Source organism: Humulus lupulus, chromosome X (genome assembly GCF_963169125.1).
Source record: "Humulus lupulus chromosome X, drHumLupu1.1, whole genome shotgun sequence".
In the NCBI taxonomy this organism is placed as follows: Eukaryota; Viridiplantae; Streptophyta; class Magnoliopsida; order Rosales; family Cannabaceae; genus Humulus; species Humulus lupulus.
The window spans coordinates 11272103-11292773 of NC_084802.1; the positions used below are offsets into that span (position 1 = coordinate 11272103).

At 30.8% G+C, this 20671-nt stretch overlaps 2 protein-coding genes across 2 annotated transcripts; both read left to right on the plus strand.

Moving 5' to 3' along the window:
* The first annotated feature begins 1032 nt into the window (after positions 1-1032).
* Positions 1033-8222, plus strand: LOC133807143 (protein S-acyltransferase 8). Its single transcript, XM_062245310.1, has 5 exons — positions 1033-1390; positions 5212-5397; positions 6117-6422; positions 6556-6789; positions 7119-8222. Exons 1-5 carry the CDS (start codon positions 1352-1354, stop codon positions 7836-7838), a joined length of 1485 nt encoding a protein of 494 aa, XP_062101294.1. The 5' UTR covers positions 1033-1351; the 3' UTR covers positions 7839-8222.
* An 8589-nt stretch (positions 8223-16811) lies between these two features.
* On the plus strand, positions 16812-17746 carry LOC133805055 (pectinesterase inhibitor-like). Its single transcript, XM_062243158.1, has one exon. The coding sequence runs from the start codon at positions 17085-17087 to the stop codon at positions 17607-17609; it is 525 nt and encodes a 174-aa protein (XP_062099142.1). The 5' UTR covers positions 16812-17084; the 3' UTR covers positions 17610-17746.
* The last annotated feature ends 2925 nt before the right edge of the window (positions 17747-20671 follow it).

The window sequence follows — 20671 nt, forward strand, 5'->3', positions numbered from 1 at the left end:
TCAAAACACACACGATGATACAACTGACCACACCATACAAACACATCTAATTTGAATATTTGAATGTAGTATTGTTTAGAGTTATATAATTATGAAGGCTATAAACATACAAACTAAAAAAAATAACTGTAAAATACAATAATATATATTTTTGATAGAGTTGCCTAGCAAAATAATACATATATTTTTTATACTCACTTTACACAATAGTCTCATTTTGATAATTTGTTCCAAAATATACTTACGGTACCTATTAATACTTTGTAAAAATTTTTAGATACTGTGTCTGAATTCTCAAAACACTATTTGGAGTGTCATTTTATAAAACATTATCAAAAAAATATTATTTTACAAAATGTTATTATAAAATAGTCTATTTTTAAGGTAATTATCCTTAGCACACAATTTTGTTTTCACCAATTTTCTTAATTAAACTCCTCAAAAATTTTATTTTCTCAACTTTCTTAAATTTTGGATAAGTACAAAATTATCCGTTATGAAATTTTTTTGAGAAACTTTTCCCCCACTCATCTACATTATCATATACTAGTTTTATAATACATATCTTTTGTCTAATTCTTATTATTATTATTTTTTCATATTGTAAGAAATATATTTATTAAGAACTATTCCCCATATCTTTCCCATATTTTTTTTGAAGGAATATATTTCCTATATTATTGTTATTATTATTATTTTCTATATAATCAAATTTTAAATGTTGAAGAATATATTAGTACATTCAATCACAACATTCAGTATTTTCTTTTATAAAAAAATTCATTACTCTAGCTCTACCAACGAAGACACCACTGAGTTGCCACGTCAGATTATCAGCTGACGTGGCAGATTAATAAAACTTCTAATCAGCACATATATTTAATTAATTAAAAAAAATCACATGATTACAGTTGTGTGACGTAATATGGTCTTTGAAAAGAACTATACAAGAGAATGAGAAAAATGGGATTTTATTTTATTTTTATTTATATATTTTTTCCAGTTCCCTATATATTCGAGCACAAAAAAAATAAAAATTTCCCTAAAAAACATTCATACTTCTTACTCACAAAAAAAAAAATCTGAATATTTTCCAAATTCGCGAACCGCCGTATCTGAGATCACTTCTTCTATTTTGGGTTTTTTTTTCCTTAATCAGAAAATTGCTTCAGACTATTATTTATTGTTTTTGTGGTTCAATGGAGGAGCAATCGAGTATGGCTTCACTGTGACTATTGGTTTTGTTGAATGGGGATATGAAATGAAATGAAAGCCCAAAGCTTCAAAATGTTCCACTCTGTATTATTGACCTAGTGGTGAAGAGAGGAGCGTGGATTTTTGCTTTTTGGTCATGACGAAGCGCGTGTACGAAGCCTGGAAAGGAAGTAATGTAAGCCCTCTTGCATTTTCTTTCCTTTCTTTAATTTGGGATCTTGTGCATGGGTTCTTATTGTTTAGATTTGTGGGGTTTGTGAGAAATTTAAAGTTTTTGATTGATTCTTTGACTTGTTTTGTTATAGCCATGAAGTGGGTTTCGACTTAGGTTTTAAGTTTTCTGATTTTACTATGTTCTTATAGTTGAGGCAATGGAGTGAACAGAAGGAATTGGAACTTGGGTATTTTTTTCATGGGGTTGTATGTTTAGTGACTATATGTTAATCATTAGGCTCAGTTGAGTACTTGAGTGTTGTCTTTAAAAAGGGTTAGTAATGGCCCGTGTAAAGAGTTTTATTTTGCTTCCATTTTCTATGCTTTCTTGGGTAATGAACTAGTGTTTCTGGTTGTTCCTTTGGAGTTTGGACTACCAGGTTGTTTAGGTTTCTTGTTTATTTTCTTTATTTTGTTGCTTTCAGTCTTTTTTTGGTCACAGTTTTGGTGTCCTGATAGTTTGCGTATTTTTCAAAAACTGCATAGGAAATGTTATGTTTGTTATACAGTTATCATAAATACACAAACTATCAGGAAACCAAAACTGTGACCAAAAAAAGACTGAAAGCAACAAAATAAAGAAAATAAACAAGAAACCTAAACAAATGGAAATATGTGTTGGCTATGGTGAAAGGTCCACTGGTAAAGATACAAGAAGTACTAGAACATCCAAAAAAATCTTGTGTGCAGCTAATGGTAGACTGACTGTAATTGCAATGCTCAACTCATGTGTGATAGAGTTTTGTTCGGTGAGTGATGCTGGGGAATATACCTTGATGGAGCTTTTCAGTGGAGTATCTATTGGGTTGTGTTTACTTGCATAAACCTTGTATCATGTCTTTAGATTTCAAATGCATTTTATGAAACCTATTGGTTTGTATGAGATTTAACTCATCCTATTTGGGTCCTTAGTCTTTTTTGTAAAGTATGAATGTATGCCATTTGTCCTGACCTGAGTCTCTCATATGGCATTTTCTTTTTTGCCATTGCCCTTAGTCCTTCTCCACTTGCAATATTCTCCTTAGACTTGTCAATGTATTTCGGTTTTGCTAGGTTGAGAGTGTGTGTCAGTCTCATTTGCAATTTGCAGATGCCACTGTTTTCCCTTAATGCCTGTTTGCTGAAGGTTGTAAAGATCTCAGGTGTCTGGATTAAAAATTAATATGGAAAAATTAATCTATTGGGAATGAACGTGGAAATAGAATTCTTGCCCCTTTTTTTTAAACAACACTCTTTATGGGGTAGAGTCATTTGAAAATGTATGGAAATAATCATAATGGATGGGATTTTAATGTGGTTTCTAGGGGTTCATTTAGAAGTTTGTGGTCGTTCATTTCTCAAGGACCTTTGACTTTTCTCTATTTGTCAAATGGGATGGGAGGCTCAGTTTAGTTTTGGGAAGATTAGAGGGGTCATAGGAGATTTGCAATTTTGTTATCTTCACTGTCCAATACACAAAAGACATCCATTTTATCTCTTAAACTCTATGCAATATTAATCTTTTTGGAATTTTAATTTGAACGAAACTTATATGATATAGAAACTGAGGAATTTATCTTTTAGCTGTCTGCTCTTGAAATTTTTTCGTATATTTATTCTCAACCTGAAAAAAGGGTTTAGATGTGTTTTTTCTGTTAGGTTTTCTTTTAAATCATTTTTTTTGTGTCTTGACGGATCTAAGATAATCTCCCTAATTATGAGTCTTTTAATTTTATTTGGAAATTTTGTGTTCCTTTTAGAGTAGAAGTGTTTGCTTGTCTGTTCTGTTTGAGAAAGATTAATACTCACGTCTTGATACAAAATAAATCGAACCATACACTTCTTCCTTTGTGGTTTGTGGTGTGTGAGGAGTGGAGAACAAAGAATCATCTATGAAGCAGAAACAGTGGGTTTTTCCTGGTAGATGTGAAACTTAAATGATCGAGGAAACTATTGGTTTTGGAAAATATAAAATGGTAGCTGTTATGTGGAATTGTGTGGGTTATTAGGTTTGATAGAAATTCTTCGAAAGGAAAGAATTGGATCTGGTCCCTCCCGGTGAGAATAAATAATTCCTTTAGCTTCTTTTTGGGCTTTTGAGGGAAAGGACTATAATTTCTCTTGGATAGAAAATTACCTTTTTTAGATAGGGTTTTTGTGTTGTTCTTTTGGTGTTTTTATTATGTTTTTCTTTAGGACGATATTTTATTCCTCCATTCTGTATTCCCTTTCTCGATTGAATTAATAAAAGTTTTTGTTTCCTAAAATAAAGGTATTTTGGTTTTGCTACTTTAGACTACATTATAGTTTTTGCTTGTTCCTATAAAATGAGCATTCCGGTTTGCTACTTTAAAATATATTGCAAGTGGATGCTTCTGAAGTGTAAGTCATATGCTAGGTTAGATGCAAGAGGGGTAGCTCAAATGATAAGGCATGTAGTTTCTTCCACATGGTTTGAGGTTCGCTTCTGTCATGGACACTTACATATCAATTGCTATACTTTACCGTAATATTTCACGGTGTCATAGTGGAAAGAGTCAAGTACAAGATGGCAAGTGTAGGAAATGGCTTTACTTCTGGTGGCTGAGGCTGTTAATCTTCTTGTTTTAAGGAGCATGATAATTCGTCCTTTTAGACAACACTTGCACTTTTTAGAGTAGACCTTTTTTTTTTAATATCTTAATATCTGAGGAATACTATGATGCTAGAACCTAAAAGGAAAAATAAACACATCAACTTTTTTAAAAGCAAGCAATTGGGCCATCATTTATTCAGATGTTCAAGTAGTAGGGATGGAAGCATGTCATTTTTATTTTTTGTTTTGAGGAATCAGGTGGGTAGGTTCAGTTACGTATGAGTGGTGGCTTGAATGTACTTCTCTTATTTACAATTAATGCACTGGTTTTACTTGCATTTGTCTGTAAAATTTGTTTTCTTGTGGTGGGTAAAGCTACTTATTGAAGTTTCGTTTTTATATTATATTAATGAAGGATATTCTTTTTGTATTACTTAGTTTAGGTTACCGTACGGAGTCATAACCACCATATCAGTAAATTAAATTGTGATACAGTTATGATAGCCAATCATATTGGTTATTATATTCAATATCTGTTATCATTACCCTTTATGCATGCGTTAAGCTAGGATAGTCGTTTTGTTGTGTGGTTAGGAGGTTTTATTTCTATGTGGACTGATGTTTACTTTTTTGATAATACGACTGTCCTACTTTTATTGGTTTGTGATTTTCTATCACTCCTTTTGTCCTTGGTGGACTTTGTCTACTTGTTAATAATAGTTCAGGAGACATTCTCTTCTCACAAAAGCTCATAGCAACACAAATAATGTTTTGGTTTGTCTGAAGATTGATTCTGGCTGATTAAAAGATGGAAGAGATGTGGCATGATTATTTACTGATTCTAGATCTGACAAGTTCCAAGAGATTGGGTAAAGATAAACCATGATCCATTTTAAGGCTTGTAGCATGCTTTCCAAAGTTAGAAAGACCTTTATTTTAGGAATTATGCTTGTTACTATAACTGTAACATATTTCTGCTTGTGATCATCCAGTCCTGCCTATACTCTCCCAAACCATGTTTCTTAGTGTTTTTCTTTTTCTTTTTTGATAAGAAACCTCTTGCAACATATTTTTGCTGTTAGTTACTACTTATTCGTTATTTGACAAATGCTTTATCTAATATGGTTGTTCTAGTTTATTGTATTATAGCAACATATTTTTTAAATTCTTTTGATGTAATATAATGGAATTTGTTGCACGTTTCTTATCTTTCTTTTTTCTGTACTCAGAAATTCCTTCTTAGTGGAAGGTTGATATTTGGGCCAGATGCAAGGTCATTGCTTGTCACTTTAATGCTGATTCTAGCTCCAGTTATCATCTTTTGCGTATTTGTTGGGAGACATCTTCGACATGAATTTTCATCCCTTAATTCAGGATATGCAATTCTGGTGGTGGCAATTATCTTTACAATCTACGTTAGTCTTCTTAACCCTTATTTATTTTCATCAATATTTTAGTTCCTGAAAGCATGATGAATATCATGTACAGGGTATGTCCACATACAGATGTTGATATTTTATGGCCTATTAATAGACATCTAAATTTGTGTTTTAATGTCACAAAAAAATCTGCATGCCTTTTTCAGTGAGCAGATTGCCCTTTTTACTTTTGAAAAACTTTTACCATTTGTTGACTAGAGAAATACGGTTGTTGGCGTAGTAATGCACACAAGTTATTCCAGTTTAATAAACATTTTCCTTTTTTTCTCTTTCTTTTATTTTTTCACCTTCTATATGATAAACATTCTCCATAAGCTTATTGAATAGGATCTCTGTTTGGTTAAAATTTCTCTAATGGCAAACTGAATTTCGACATACTGGTCTAGTTGATAGATCCTCTTTGAAGGAGTGAATGTGCTAAAGTTTTTGGTCCAATGGCACTTAGTGTTTCGAATGTGTTATGCCTGAATGTTGAGAATGTGCATTGATTTTGCATGTATTGGGCTTCTACTATTGTGCTTTGCCTATTTCAAACTAGTCATCCAAGATGTTACTTGTACAATTCCAAGTATTTATATTTAGTCTTCCTAGGAATGTCAATTTTTGATGCCTCTCCATTTACATATTTTGGCTGACATTTCTTTACTATTATCGTAGGATCTGCCAGTATTTAATTCATTAGTTAATGTTGATAGGTGTTGGTGCTTCTTTTTCTTACTTCAGCCCGGGACCCGGGAATCATTCCACGTAATTCACACCCTCCGGAGGAAGATTTCCGTTATGACAATTCTGTGTCAAATGAGATCGGGGGTAGACAGACTCCTAGTCTTCAGTTCCCTCGGACAAAAGATGTAATGGTCAATGGCCTTCCTGTGAGGGTGAAATATTGTGAGACATGTATGCTATATCGTCCTCCTCGTTGCTCCCATTGTTCCATTTGCAACAATTGTGTGGAGCGTTTTGACCATCATTGCCCTTGGGTGGGACAATGCATTGGATTGGTATGCTGTTAATATTTAATTTAGAAGTTATCATGTTTCTGAGTTCTGTACCTTTGATCTAATGGTTTTGAGTTTCATTTGCTGGCTTTCAGGAGTTATTATTAGATTTCTAATTGCATGTTTAAATGTGCAGCGAAACTACCGGTACTTCTTCCTGTTTGTTTCTTCTTCAACTCTTCTTTGCATCTTTGTGTTTTCCTTATCAGCTTTGTACATCAAGGTTCTGATGGATGATCATAAGAGCACAGTTTGGAAGGCAATGAAAGAATCTCCTGCATCTGTGATATTAATGGCTTACTGTTTCATCTCACTTTGGTTTGTTGGTGGATTAACTGGTTTCCACTTGTACCTTATAGGTACAAACCAGGTTAGTTAACTCGTTTCCCCTCTACAGTTTTGGACTAGCTTTATATTACATAAACTCACTTCACAAAAAAATAAAAATAAAAAAAAGTCGTACTAAGAGTAGATAGTGAATCACTTGTAAGTTGTATCAGACATTGGTGAAACAAATTTAAGCAAGAAAAAAAAAAGGGGGTAGGAGCTACTTGATCAATTAGGATTTTGCTATGGTTGGATGCTAGTGGATAATGGGGGTTATATACTTCGAAGATCATATGACAATAGTTGACTCTTTTTATTATTTATTTTTTAATGATAGGTTTGTTCTGTAACCTTAACCCTTCTGTTTTCCAGACAACATATGAAAATTTCCGATACAGAGCAGACAACAGGATCAATGTCTACAATCGGGGATGTCTGAACAATTTTCTTGAAGTATTTTTCACGAAAGAAAAACCCTCAAGGAACAATTTCCGTGCTTTTGTACAAGAGGAGGTACAAAAGCCCATGACTTTGCCCTCTCCACGGGAAGCAAATATAGATGATTTGGCTGGAGATCCACGTTCCAAGGTGGAAGATGATTTAGAGATTGGTGATGATCTATTGAAAATCTCACAACGTCGAAATTTTGAAGAAATGGATGAGGACATACGTAGTAGAGGACTTGATGAGGACATGCGTAGTAGAGGAGGATATGATGATGACATACGTAATAGAGGATTTGATGATGACGTACGTAGCAGAGGACTTGATGATGACATACGTAATAGACTTGATGATGACATGAGAAGTAGACTTGATGATGACATGCGTATTAGAATTGATGAGGACATGCGTAGTAGAGGACATGATGATGACATTCGTAGTAGAGGTAGCAACGGACCTCCGCTCAACACCTCGGAGGCTGATTCTGTTATGAGTTCTGACCACCGTGCTACCACTATACGATCAGAAACTCGACACTCGAGTTGGGGAAGGAGAAGTGGAAGCTGGGAAATTGCACCAGATGTTGTTGCTAATTCCAATGTCACCGAGAGCAGAAGTTATGTCACTCCGAAGGATGCAAGACTATGATTGGCGGACTGTACATTTGATCTTAGCATGACAATCCATGTGGGTAATCTGTGATTATTTGGTAGCCCCTAACCTGAATATGGGAAAAGTAAAAATTGCCATTGACCGGAAAAAAAAATAGACTTACAATTGCACCAGGTGGGGTTCTGATGTATTTTCCTCTTAGGTATGAAATTGAAAACCAACTTACTGTTCCTTCTTTTTTGTGGGAAAATGCTTTGCTCTTATATGTTTCTTCTGCTGATGAATAGAATGTGTGTTTGTAATTTTTTGGAAGGTAAGGGGATAGTGTCTTTTGCCAAAATTTTCCTCTCTTTTGGGTATTGTAAGAGTTTGCTACTGTGAAATTGGAAATATTGTGATGGCTTTATTCTTTTTGTGTAATTGGGACTCCAAATAATCACTAAATCCCACAAACTCTAGTTTTATTTCTTCAATTGACCAAGTTTATAGTTCACCACTATTTTCTTAACACAATTGATCTATATATATGTAATCATATGTTCTTACTATAATAATTATTTTTAAAGAAAGACAGGGCCTTACACTAATTTACATAGCAATTCTTATTTTTGGTAGTGTTTTGTTGTGTTATCACTTGTACTTGTAGGGTATGTTGTATGTTGAAGTTTACTAGATCAAAGCATCAGAAAACGACATCAAAATAAGTCGATTATATGGGGAGAGAGAGAGTGACATCAAATTGGTGTTGCTATGATAAAAACGACAACCATGACAATATAAGATAACAAACAAGGTTCACATCATCAGCATCATCTTGATTTTAGCATCATATCAATGATTGTATTTGATTCACACTTGAAAAATTGCTTTTTTTTTTATTAAGTATATTGGGAAAATAACGACACCAAATTATTGTCGTTTTTGGGGTGAGCACCAAAAATGAAGGATATTCCAAACAAGCACAAACTCCGAAGGAAGTTCTCTACACGCTCTTTGAGAAGATGCTAAATAAAACCTTAACAGATCAAATATTTGGATCATGACATTTGTCTTTTTGTTATCTTCAATTAATTGGTTAAGCTTTTAAAATCATAGTATAATTTCTCTGATTTGTTAATTGAATTACTTGTTGTTACTTGTTACCAACTTCTTCTTGTTTTATTAGGAGTATAATCTGACAAGGATTATTCTAATAGTTTTATATTTATGATTTAAATAATTTAAGATATAAGAATCTTGAGGCTTAATAATGTAATAAAGATTATAGTATTTCAGAACTATTCTCGATATATTCGTTTTTCGGAATACAATTGGCAACTAAATTCTCAGTTTTTTTTAATTATTATTATTATTATTATTATTATTATTATTATTATTCCTAACGCTTATGTTTGGATTGTGGGTTTTGTGGAGGAAAGATTTGAGGAAAAATTACAAGGAAAAAGGAGGAGAAAATATTTTTCCAACACTTCATTATAATATGTTTTATATACACACATATATATATATATATATATATATATATTTTCAAACTTTCTCGTAACAATTAGTGTGTGCAAGAAACAGAGAAAATGTGAAAATGAAACTGTGAGGCTTCAATATATATTTACTTTTATAATTACATCCAGAATAATTTTTGCGCAACCGATAACAAAAGAAAGTACTATTTAGTGAGAATTTCTTAATCACAACAAAATCTTTTATCATTAAATATTACTTTTAGTTACAATTAAAAAAAATAAAGTGTAACTAAAATACAATATTTAGTTATTACAATTTGTAGCTAATATAACTTTAGTCTCAAATTTTTGAATGATAAATTTATTGTGACATGAATACGTTTAATCACAATAATTTTTTTTAAGACGAATACTTTTAGCAACAAATTTTCTAGTCATAAAATAATTATAATAAAAATAATATCTTGTAGTTACAAATTGTGTTGCCACTTAAATTAATTCTTTTTTCGTGCTAATACATTGTAAGAATAACAAAGGGTAATAAGCTGATTGTTACAACATTCTTATCTCTAACAATTATAAGTCCTCTAATCCTATTAAGTTTTTGTTCTAATTATTCTAAAATATCTTGTCTTTTTTCTTCTTGTAGGTGGTTTTTAACATTTAAAGTAGATGAAGCTTTTTTTTTAGCTTCTCTTTCTTTATAGGTGTCTTAGAGATACTAAGACTGTATATTCTTAGTATTCTCTTTTACTTGTTATTTGTTTTTCCATGTTCTGTTTTTTTAGATTAGCCATTAAACATGTATTTTAAGCGCCCCTTGTTTCAAAGAGAGGAGGACGGGTCATTCACATTTCATTTGATGGTCAGAGGCGAATTGAAAGCTAAGCAGTGGTAATTCTAAGGATTCCCCCGGGGAAAAATAGAGATGTCTCCTACGTTACCCGTAATATGTGGACTAATTGGTTAGAAAAAATTAATTCTATTAATGCATATAACAATATTTTTATATATGCAATTGATCTTTTTGTCAAAATAAAAAAAAAATCACGCAAGAGAATCAATATATGCTTTGTTAAGATATTAAAAATGTATAGGATTCATTTTTCTAATTGTCAAAAATCCACTTACTACAAAAATTGTTAATATATAAACAAAAATGATTATATATATTCATATAAAAAGACACGTAACCTTCTTTTTCTCATTATACATATTTATATAGTCCAATCTATTTGTCAAAAACCTTAAAGATCATACAAAACTAACTTCCACTTCTTCACTACACCATATCCATTATGAATTCTCCAAATCTAAAAATCCCATCACAACTTTCCATTTTCTTGTTCTTCTTATTGATATCATCATCATCATCAAAAACAAAATCAGAATCACCATCAAGCTTGGTTGACACAGTCTGCCAACAAATCCTAGACTACAAAAAGTGCTTGGAAGTTTTGGAATCCAATCCCCAACAAATATTAGGGTTCTTGCCAAGGAAGCTTTTCGATTATTGATTTCGAACACGGAAAAGAGCCTCAACTTCCTCAACCACAAGATTGAGTCTCAACAAGCAGTAGTGAAAGCACTCAAGGAGTGTGCTGTTTGGTATGATGATGCCAGTAAGGGCATTCAAGAATGCACTTGACACTACTACAAAAAATGCTTTTTAGTGAGCCCTCTATTTGAGAGCTTTAAAAAGTGAGGTTTTTTAGGGCTCGCAAGAATGTTTTTAGGGCTCGCATTGCAAGTCTTGAAAAGTATTATTTTTAATTTAAAAAAAATTAATTTGTAGCCAAAGCTCCCACCGGTGCTCCGACAATGACGACGACGCCACCACCCCACAGTGGTCGTTCGGGAAAACGATGACTGGGCTTTGAAGCTGTTGACGCCGTTTTTCGCCAACTTAAGAAAGAAGAGCGATTAAACAAAAATATACCAGAGGAAGTAAATAAAAAAGAATGTAGACAAGATTTTTTACGTGGTTCAACAGTTAAAATCTGCCTAGTCCACGAGTCTATATTATTAATTCTTTGGAGTTTTCTGGAAAATTTCAGAGAATAATTGCCCAGAGTTTTCTCTCAAAATCTCAATATTTTCGTCCTTTACAAATGAATTATCCCCCTCTATTTATAGAGAAGTTTTCAGAATTGCTTCCCACATATTTCGGGAAGATATTTGGTAAATCAAATAATATAATGCCAATAAATGCATTAGTTACTACGTACGCGGTAACATCCCATAAAATGTGGGATTGAGTAACAAATTACATCAGATTCCTTAAACATAGGGAATTTATAACAATAAATACGTTCACACTCAATCAACGAGCTTAGACACCAGATCCATGCACCTTCGAGACCGTTTGCCTATTACGAGCTTGTCATTTTACTTCGCCTATGCTCCCACCAAGTAACCATTGACAAAGATGTCACCTTCGAGCTTACAGCTCTCGAGCTCGAACCATCTTGTCTAAGGGCAAGAGATGAATCAGAAAGTTTATACAAGTGTCAAACCCTTGCTATTGTGAGTTGCGAGCCTAACTTATAAGCTCAGAGCACCCTCGAGGCTACACACTGCTCAAGCTCATGAGGTTGTTATTTACAGCAAAACTGTCTCTGACTGGTGGATCACGTGATGGCTGTGCTTATTTTGAGCTTACACCTTACGAACCTGGATTTCGAGATCAAGATTCTCATTCTGGAAATCTGGGTGTAACAGAAGCCCAAAGCTCGAGGAACCTCATGGTGGTGGTGGTTTCTCTTTGAAATGCCTAGAATGGCCGGATTAGAGCCATGAATTCTCAAATCTCCATGGATTTCGGCGAACGTCTATTCCAATTCCGATGACCATTGAGTTCGATCCTTTAGTGGGTTTTGAAGCCCAAAGCACAAGGAATGCAGTAGTGGTGGTCATTTGGCTCGGGGTGGTCGAAAAATGCCCAAAAAGTTTCAGAAACCCACATAGTCGCCAGACTTTGGAAGCTCCATCGAGAGGGCTAGGGGGCGCGTGAGGCTAAGGGCTCGCGAGGCTGGGGGTTTCGGGGGCTGGGGAAGAAAACTCGGCGACGCGTGTAGGTGGGGGGTGGCTGGAGAGCCTTCGTTCGTGGCTGGCAGCAAGGAGAGAAAGAGAAATGGGGAAGAGAGAGGGAATCCAAGGAAAGAGAGAGAGAATGGGTTGAGTGTTTTTTTTTTCTTTTCTGATTTAGTAAATAATAAAACTTTTGTTAAAAAAATTATTCAAACTTTTAAGACATAAGTTTTTGGGGCTCGCACTACGTGTCCTAAAAGAAATTCTGTAAAGACTCTCAATGAGTGTCCTAAAAAGTCTAGGAACTTTTGTTAAAAAAATTCAAACTTTTAAGATACACATCAGTTTTTAGGGCTCGCACCGCATGTCCTAAAAGAAATTCTTTAAGGACTCTCAATGAGTGTCCTAAAAGCCTATTTTTGTAGTAGTGTGATGAGCTCAAAATGGATAAGACCACTGACCATGAAACCTTTGTGGACCAACCTCATTAATGCCAAAATGCTTTGGGAAATATTCTTCTTCCTTCTGTATCGGAAAGAAATTATCAATTGCAATTATGTAGTAGTATTGCACATGTAATCACTGATCTTCTTTGATGGTATTATTATGATACTGTTGAACCATTTTTTTTTATCATCTTTATTATTAAAAAATAAAAAGAAGAATGAAAAAAAGAATCAGTCAGAAAAAAAAGAGAAGAGATTAAAGAAAAAGAAAAAAAATAATATCTTCACTTTTCTCTCAACTAACCAATAGCCACTCTTCTCTACTCCATTTCCTTCATTGTCCGATTAACTTATCGTAAAATAGAGTTTGTAAAAGAGGAAAAATAAAATCAGACAAAGAAGAAGAAAAATAGATAGGAGAAAATTCTGGCAAAATTTTGAGAGAAATTAAGATTAAAGAAAAAAGAAAAGTGAAACACTATGATAAAAATACAAAGAAAGTTAAATTAAGTGAAACACTACGATAAAAATACAAAGAAAGTTAAATTTTCATCTTCAAGGATTTTTACAAAGTGAGTATTAGGGCTTGTTCCTATTTTCTTCGCTTTATTTTAAACATCTTTTTTCTTCAATGGATTCCTTTTTTTTTTGTCTTTGGTTTACTTTGATCTAGGCTTTATAAGCCAAAAAAGTCTTCAAAAGTGAGATATAGTCAATTGGGAAATGAGAAAATCTAATTTTTTTGATTTTTTCTTTTTTTATATTTTTCATGGTCTACTTTAACCTAGGCTTTATTAGACACTAAAAGTCTCTAAAAATGAAATATAACCATGAAAGATATGATAAATCTTAAACAAATTCATACAGGGTTATACTCTCAAATTAAAATGAAAGTGGGAATCTTCTTCATTTTCATAAAGTTCAAAATCGGTATGTATGATAATCGTGCGACAAAAGTGGTTATATGATAAAAGAAATATATGACTCATCAATTTCTATTTGACATTTTCTGGACCATTCGTTTACAACCTAGAGCATAGTCATTCACTTCGTCACATGTATTTACATATATATGTTCAACTAAAAAAAATATGTATGCATATAATGATGATACATATTTAATTGGCACCTAAGTCTAAAAATTTCAAATATATAAAAGTTATCATCATATCTACATAATCTGCCACTTATATATTATGTAGGTGTGCATATAAAATCGGGAAATGAGACTCCAAAGTTTCTAGCCTAAATGACCAAAACAAAAAAACAGAAAATTGGAGACAATTTAAACAAAAATGGTGCATATGTTCTCTAAAAGAGAAAAATGCATATTTAATTTAATAAGTGAAAATTGGAATATGAAACATCAAGTGAATATTCCAATTGAAATTAAATATGACAAGATATAGAAACAGTACTTCTTCTCTTCAGTGAGGTCATTCACCTCAAACCCTCATCTTAAATTGTGAGAATTTCCAAGCAAGTTAATTTTTCACAAAATTTTCAAAGATACAAAAATCTATGAACTACGTTCGACTTGATTCATCTAAAGGATACACAGGCAACCTAATTGCTATAATTAGGTACACTCACAAACTCACTAAGTTTTTCAATGAGGTCATTCACCTCAAACTTTCCAAACGAGGTCATTCACCTCAGAATCCCCAAACGAGATATTTCACCTCAAAATTCCCAAGTGAGGTCATTCACCTCAAACCCCCATCTCAAATGGTGAAAATTTCAAAGTGAGTTAATTATTCACAAAATTATCAAAGATACAAAAGTTTGAATTACGTTTGACTTGATTCATTTAAATGATACGTAAGCAACTTAGTCACTAAAGTTAAGTACAGTCATAAATACCACAAATTATCAAAATTCTCAAATATCAAATACAAATCTCAAAATTCCATAAAATGTCATTTAACTCGGAATTTTTCCTAACTTTCAAACATAAAATAATTCCATGATATGGTCATCTATCAGAATTTCATAGATTTCTAAAATTACCATGGATTCCTAAATGGTCATTCACCAGAATTATTCCACTCACTTTCTAAAATATCACATTCAGAACTACAAGTGACTTGATTCCTCAACCAGGGTATGTAGGTAGTTCAGTCAACCAAATTTACTGAGTTCAGCCACAATTTTAAATTCACCCAAATTTTCCCAAAATTACAGAAGTAATTAATCTCATCGTAATTGGAATCAAAATGTGCTCATTTAAACAAAAGAATTGTAATTAGGAGATTATTGTTCTTATAATTTTGGATGAGTCGAACTCAAATTAATAAACTCTTATACGATAAATTCGGCATATGTGAAATTGTGTTTAACATTAATTTTAATATTTTAAAATGTGAAATTTTTGTCTAATAGATACTATCAAATAAATAATAAATACACACAAATTTATATGTAATATTCTCTCTTTTTTGGTTTCTTCTCTCTTATTTTATTTTTGTTAGTTTCCGAGAGAATGTGGAAAAATATTTGTTATTTGGATGGTAGATTTTGTAGATTGTGAGAGGGAAAGAGATAATTTTTATTTTATTTTTATCTTTTGATTTAAAAAAAAATAATTCTAAGGTAAACTCGAACCCAAAACTCTTTAATATAGTATTAATTTTGCACTAAAATAGTATAATTTTTAGACTATCTTTCATCTTCTTCAACCCACAGTATTATATCATACTAAAATCATATATTTTCTTATAAAATAGGCTGTTTTATTTATTTATTATTATATATTTTTTTTGAGAAAATTATTATACTTTATTTTAGTTATAAAAATAAAAATTTAATAAGTGCTGTGCCAAATAGAGTGTGCCAAAATTGAAGATGCCACCCTATTATAGTGGGATAGAACTTTATTGAAGATGCCCTTATTAGTCTTCCCAATTTAGATTTAGTTTTCGTTTGAATTTTTCAATTTATTATTTCTTTACTTTTCTTCAAAATCCTAAAAAAGGAGATGTTTCTAAGAGATATTAGATTGGATATGATTAATTTTCAATGTTTATCAGTTCATGAACTAATTATTAAATGGAGAAGGAAAACTGTCCATGACTAATAGGATACATATTTTTTTTGACAAAATTTACGACTGAAAGAATATTAATAATTATTGAATACGTTGTTTTATCGATATGTACTACTCTTCAATTCGTATATCTAAATATGTGTTTACAATCCGATCATGACAACAATTATATTTAAATTCATGACAACTATTGAAGCAGATTTAAAATTGTAGCAAAATTACCGGTGGAATTCGCGAACTAGGTTGCTCTATTTAACACATTTATGCTTAGAAATCACAAAGAAAAAATGATCATATAGATAGTAAAATAGACAAAAGAACAACTCACTAGGTTTCGCACCACAAAAGTGGGTATTAATTCTTTTAGGGCACTCTATATACACTTCTTCTAAGGAAGTGTTCCAAAATAATGTAAGACTCTCAATAATACAAGGAGACACATTAATTTCATTTCTAATATTTGGGCTATAGTTTTCTAACCAAAAGCATTATATAAAGACACATCAGATAATGCATCTCTATTAGCTAAGGGGCAAAGTGACATTACAATATTGGTGTTGTGTTGACTATAAACAAACCACTTTAAAATTTGGCTTGATCATCGTAAGTACATTGGCAAAATTTCGACACCAAATTCTCTGTCGTTTTTGGCGTGTGTGCGAAGGAATTTCTATCTTGACATTTCTACATTTGTCTTTTTGTTATCTTAAACTAATTGAGCTTTGAAGATCACATTATAATTTCTCTTATTTGTTAACTAAATTACTATTTGTTATTACCGACTTCGTCTTGTTTTATTAGGAATGTAATCTCACGACTATTTTTATAGTTTTGTCTTTAATAGAATAAAACAATTTAAGGTATAAGAATCTTAATTCTTAAGGTATCATATCTTAAAATAATGTAATATTATAAATGAAGATTATAAGGTGTGCTTTGTATAACTCAGTCATTCAAGATGAAATCTTTCCATTATTTTTTTTTCACCCATCTACATATATATCCAAAATATAATCTTCTAATTCCATAATAATGTGTCAAAAATATCAGTTTTTAAAAGATTATTATTTTTTCCCCCTTTTTTCTAATCCACTTTTATATTCTTCTCTAGAAAGAAAAATTAACTTACTCATTCTGGTCCACACACACCAAACAAAGACAAAAACAGAAAACAAAAAAAAAAACCAACGAATTCTTTGTCATCGATCATATTCCAATCTCTATATATAAACATATGTCAAAAACTTAAAAATCATATATACATACAAAACTAACTTCTAAACTACACACCATATCCAAAATGGATTCACCAACCCTAAAAATCTCAACACTTTCCCTCTTCTTGTTCTTATTCCTATCATCAACACAAGCACAAACATCAAACTTGGTTGACTCAGTCTGCAAAGAAACCCTAGACTACACCAAGTGCTTGGAAGCTCTGGAATCCGATCCCAAATCAAAAACCACAACAGATCTCAAAGTTCTTGCCAAGATAGCGGTTCAGTTATCGATATCGAATGCGAAAGGGAGCCTGAGTTTCATCCACGACGAGATCAAGAAGGGAACTGGTGGTGCTCAACAAGAAGCACTTGAGAAATGTGCGTCGTCGTACGAAACCGTCGTTGAATCGTTCAACAGTGCGCTCATAGAACTCGATGACGATGTTCTGTCGGCTAACTACGACATCAAAGTGGCCGGTGACGACGTTGATTCGTGCAAGAGTGAGTTGGTTTCGAAAAAGGTTGAAATTCCTGCTTTGTCTGATAGGAACGATCAAGTGAAATTGTATAGTAATATTGGATTTGTTATCACTAATAAACTTTGATCATATGTAGTTTCTCCTTTTCATTAATTTTTTTTTTATTGTCTTTGAGAAAAATAAGAAACGTTATTTGTAACGTTAGATTTTAGGATTGTGGATTTGTATGGGAAAAGTTGTGATGGAATAAGATATAATAAGAATTCTATATTTATTTTTTTCTTGTATTTTTGTTATCTCATATAACATAGTTTCCAAACATGAGCTTGGTTCATAATGTGGTAATGATAAAAAAAAGAAAAAACATATATATTGTATTGGCGCATATAACAAATTTGTCAAAAGAATAGCAATTGGACAAATTTTGAGAACTCTTGTTATGAATGGATGATTCTTTTCTTTATATTTTTGATGATGTCATTTTTTGTTTTTGTTTTTTGACAAAGGATGATGTGATTTCTTGAATAATCATTGAAAGAAAATAAAAAAGAAAATCTCCTGTTCACATTAGAGGGGGTTTAGTGAGATCGCACGCCATTCAAAGCAATTTGATGATCTAATTCTAATGAATTTGTTGGGATGGGAAAATGGTATCGATGCATAATATCTATTATATATAAAAAGTGTGTAGATACTGAAATTTTTTTGTTTTAACAGTTTTTTTTTTTCAGAACTTTAACAGAATATTATTATATTTAACAGAATATTTTTATATTTAACAGTAGATTGTAAATATGACTTAAACTTAAATAAATAAACAAATTAAAATAAGATATTTTAAAGATATTTTACAATGATAATTATTTCAAAAATAATAAAACTATATATTTTATAACTTAAATAAAATTTAATATTATATTAAACATATAATATATAATCATTTATTGTCACTGCCAAATTAAAAAACTAGAACAAACATAAACTTAAACAAAAATTAATTAATTAAAATAAGATATTTTAAAGATATTTTATGATAATTTAAATAATTAAATCATATTTATTTAAAAACAATAAAGATATGCATATTATTTTTTTTATCTTATAAATTTGTGTGATAATTTGTTTTTATTAAGTGATTGTAGCTTTTTTTTTCTTCATCAAATTCACCAAAGACATTGCGAGATATATTAGAATCTAAAATTAGTTGATGCATATATACTACTGTCTACACTATGACTTTTTCTATTCTTTTTTATTTCTATTATCAATTTCTTTTTAAATATTATTCTATTTTATATATATGTCATGTAGTCATGTAAATATATATCTATGTCAACGTTATGTTTATATGTCATATATGTAAAGATTATTAATATAAATATTTATATATAATATAGAACTATAATTTATTCCATTATAAAAATATATATTTTTTAAAAAACAGTGAACCAATTTTTTATCAAAATTATATATAATGTTTACAATTTTAAAACTAAGCAAACGTGCATTGCATATTGCTTTTACCTAGTATATTTATATATGCCTAAAAATGTCAGAGTGGAAAATATTAATGGTGAATTAATGTTTTTGAGTTAATGGACTACTAAATGAATAAAAATCTTTTGTCTCCTAATTACACGCTCTCACTCAAAGTTTCTCAAATAAGTTATTTACATAAATTTACTCTCTCGCATATTTATTTAAATACACATTCCTTGCATACATAAATGATGATTGATCAAATTTTAAGTAGTGGAAAGAGATATGTAGTTTGGAGACATAAGATTTCTATTCTTACTAAATGTGGAGTTTATAATTTGAAAGAGAAACTGTCAAATTTTTTCTCAACAACTTAGTAGGGAAGAAAGTTTTATTTGGAAATTAGTTCACCTACTCAAAGTTTGTCAAATAAGTTATTTACATAAATTTACTCTCTCACATATTTATTTAAACTAGGTACGTTTCTTTAATTTTATTTAAAATTTATTATATTTTTTAATTATCATTTAAATTTTAAATAAATAAAAAATGTCATATATTATAAATGAATGACACATATAGTATAAAAAAAATTAAGCCAAAACATAATCAAAAGAAATAAATAATATTATAATTTTTATTTAAAAATATCGTTAAACCAATAAATCTTTAGATATATACTTTTTACATATAAAAATATGATACATTATAGTTTTAAAGTAAATCATTTGATGTTGTTTATTAGTTTTAAATTTAGTGTTCATAATAATTTAAATTTTGGTATTTTTTTTTATGTTTTGATTTATATATTATATGGTAATTTTAATTTTAAATTTAAATACTTTTTTTCAAATTTTCTTTTATAAAAAATATTCAGTATAATAAAATATTAAGATATTCTAAATTAAAAATATGAATTTAAAAAGTTTGTTTGATCAAATTTTAATTATTTAATTAAAAAAATTTAAAGCAAACAAAAATTTATATATAAATATATATTATTCAATTAATGGCTAGAACTATTAAAATAAGTAATTTCTCATTAAAAAAATTAAAAGACAAAATAAGAAATATGTATATTTATGTCTTATGTCACTATTACATATATGTTTGGATAAACAAAATATATTAAGCGAAAAAATAAATAATTAATAAAAGAAAGAAAAAAATAAATTTGAACACATAAATGATTTTTTGGTTATAGTTTTTAAAACATAATTGATAGAGTAATTTAAATACTTCAATATGAAATTTTAAAATATGTGATGAGAAATTATTTTGACTTATTTATTATTTTTATTTTTATTTTCAATTTATTTACCTTATTTGGATAACTTTCTTATTATTTTTTTTATTTTTTTAATCTATTTACCTTATTTAGATGACTTCAAAACTAACGGTGATAGGTGTTACACCCAGATTTCGAGTCATGAGAATTGTGACCTCGAAAGTTGGATTCATAATGAATGGACTCGTAATATCTGGAACACGTCCGAAGCCTAGGCATCAGGCCTGCGAAGCAGAGGCGACTTCATAGATGGTAGCCTCGAGATCCTCACAAGCTCGAAAGGCTGACCCCGAAATATGTCTGTTCTCGGGATAACTTCGGATTAGGGGTCCCGAGGTCGAGATAAGTATGAGTTCGAAACCACATGATCTCGGGAAGATGCTATAGCTCGAAAATCGATAAGAGACCTGGGTGAATAGGG

Coding starts and splice junctions, on each gene's coding strand:
- LOC133807143 (XM_062245310.1), top strand. CDS start 1,352: ATGACGAAGCGCGTGTACGAAGCCTGGAAAGGAAGTAAT. Junction 6,423..6,555: donor TGGGACAATGCATTGGATTG/GTATGCTGTTAA, acceptor TTAAATGTGCAG/CGAAACTACCGGTACTTCTT. Junction 6,790..7,118: donor ACCTTATAGGTACAAACCAG/GTTAGTTAACTC, acceptor TCTGTTTTCCAG/ACAACATATGAAAATTTCCG.
- LOC133805055 (XM_062243158.1), top strand. CDS start 17,085: ATGGATTCACCAACCCTAAAAATCTCAACACTTTCCCTCTTCTTGTTC.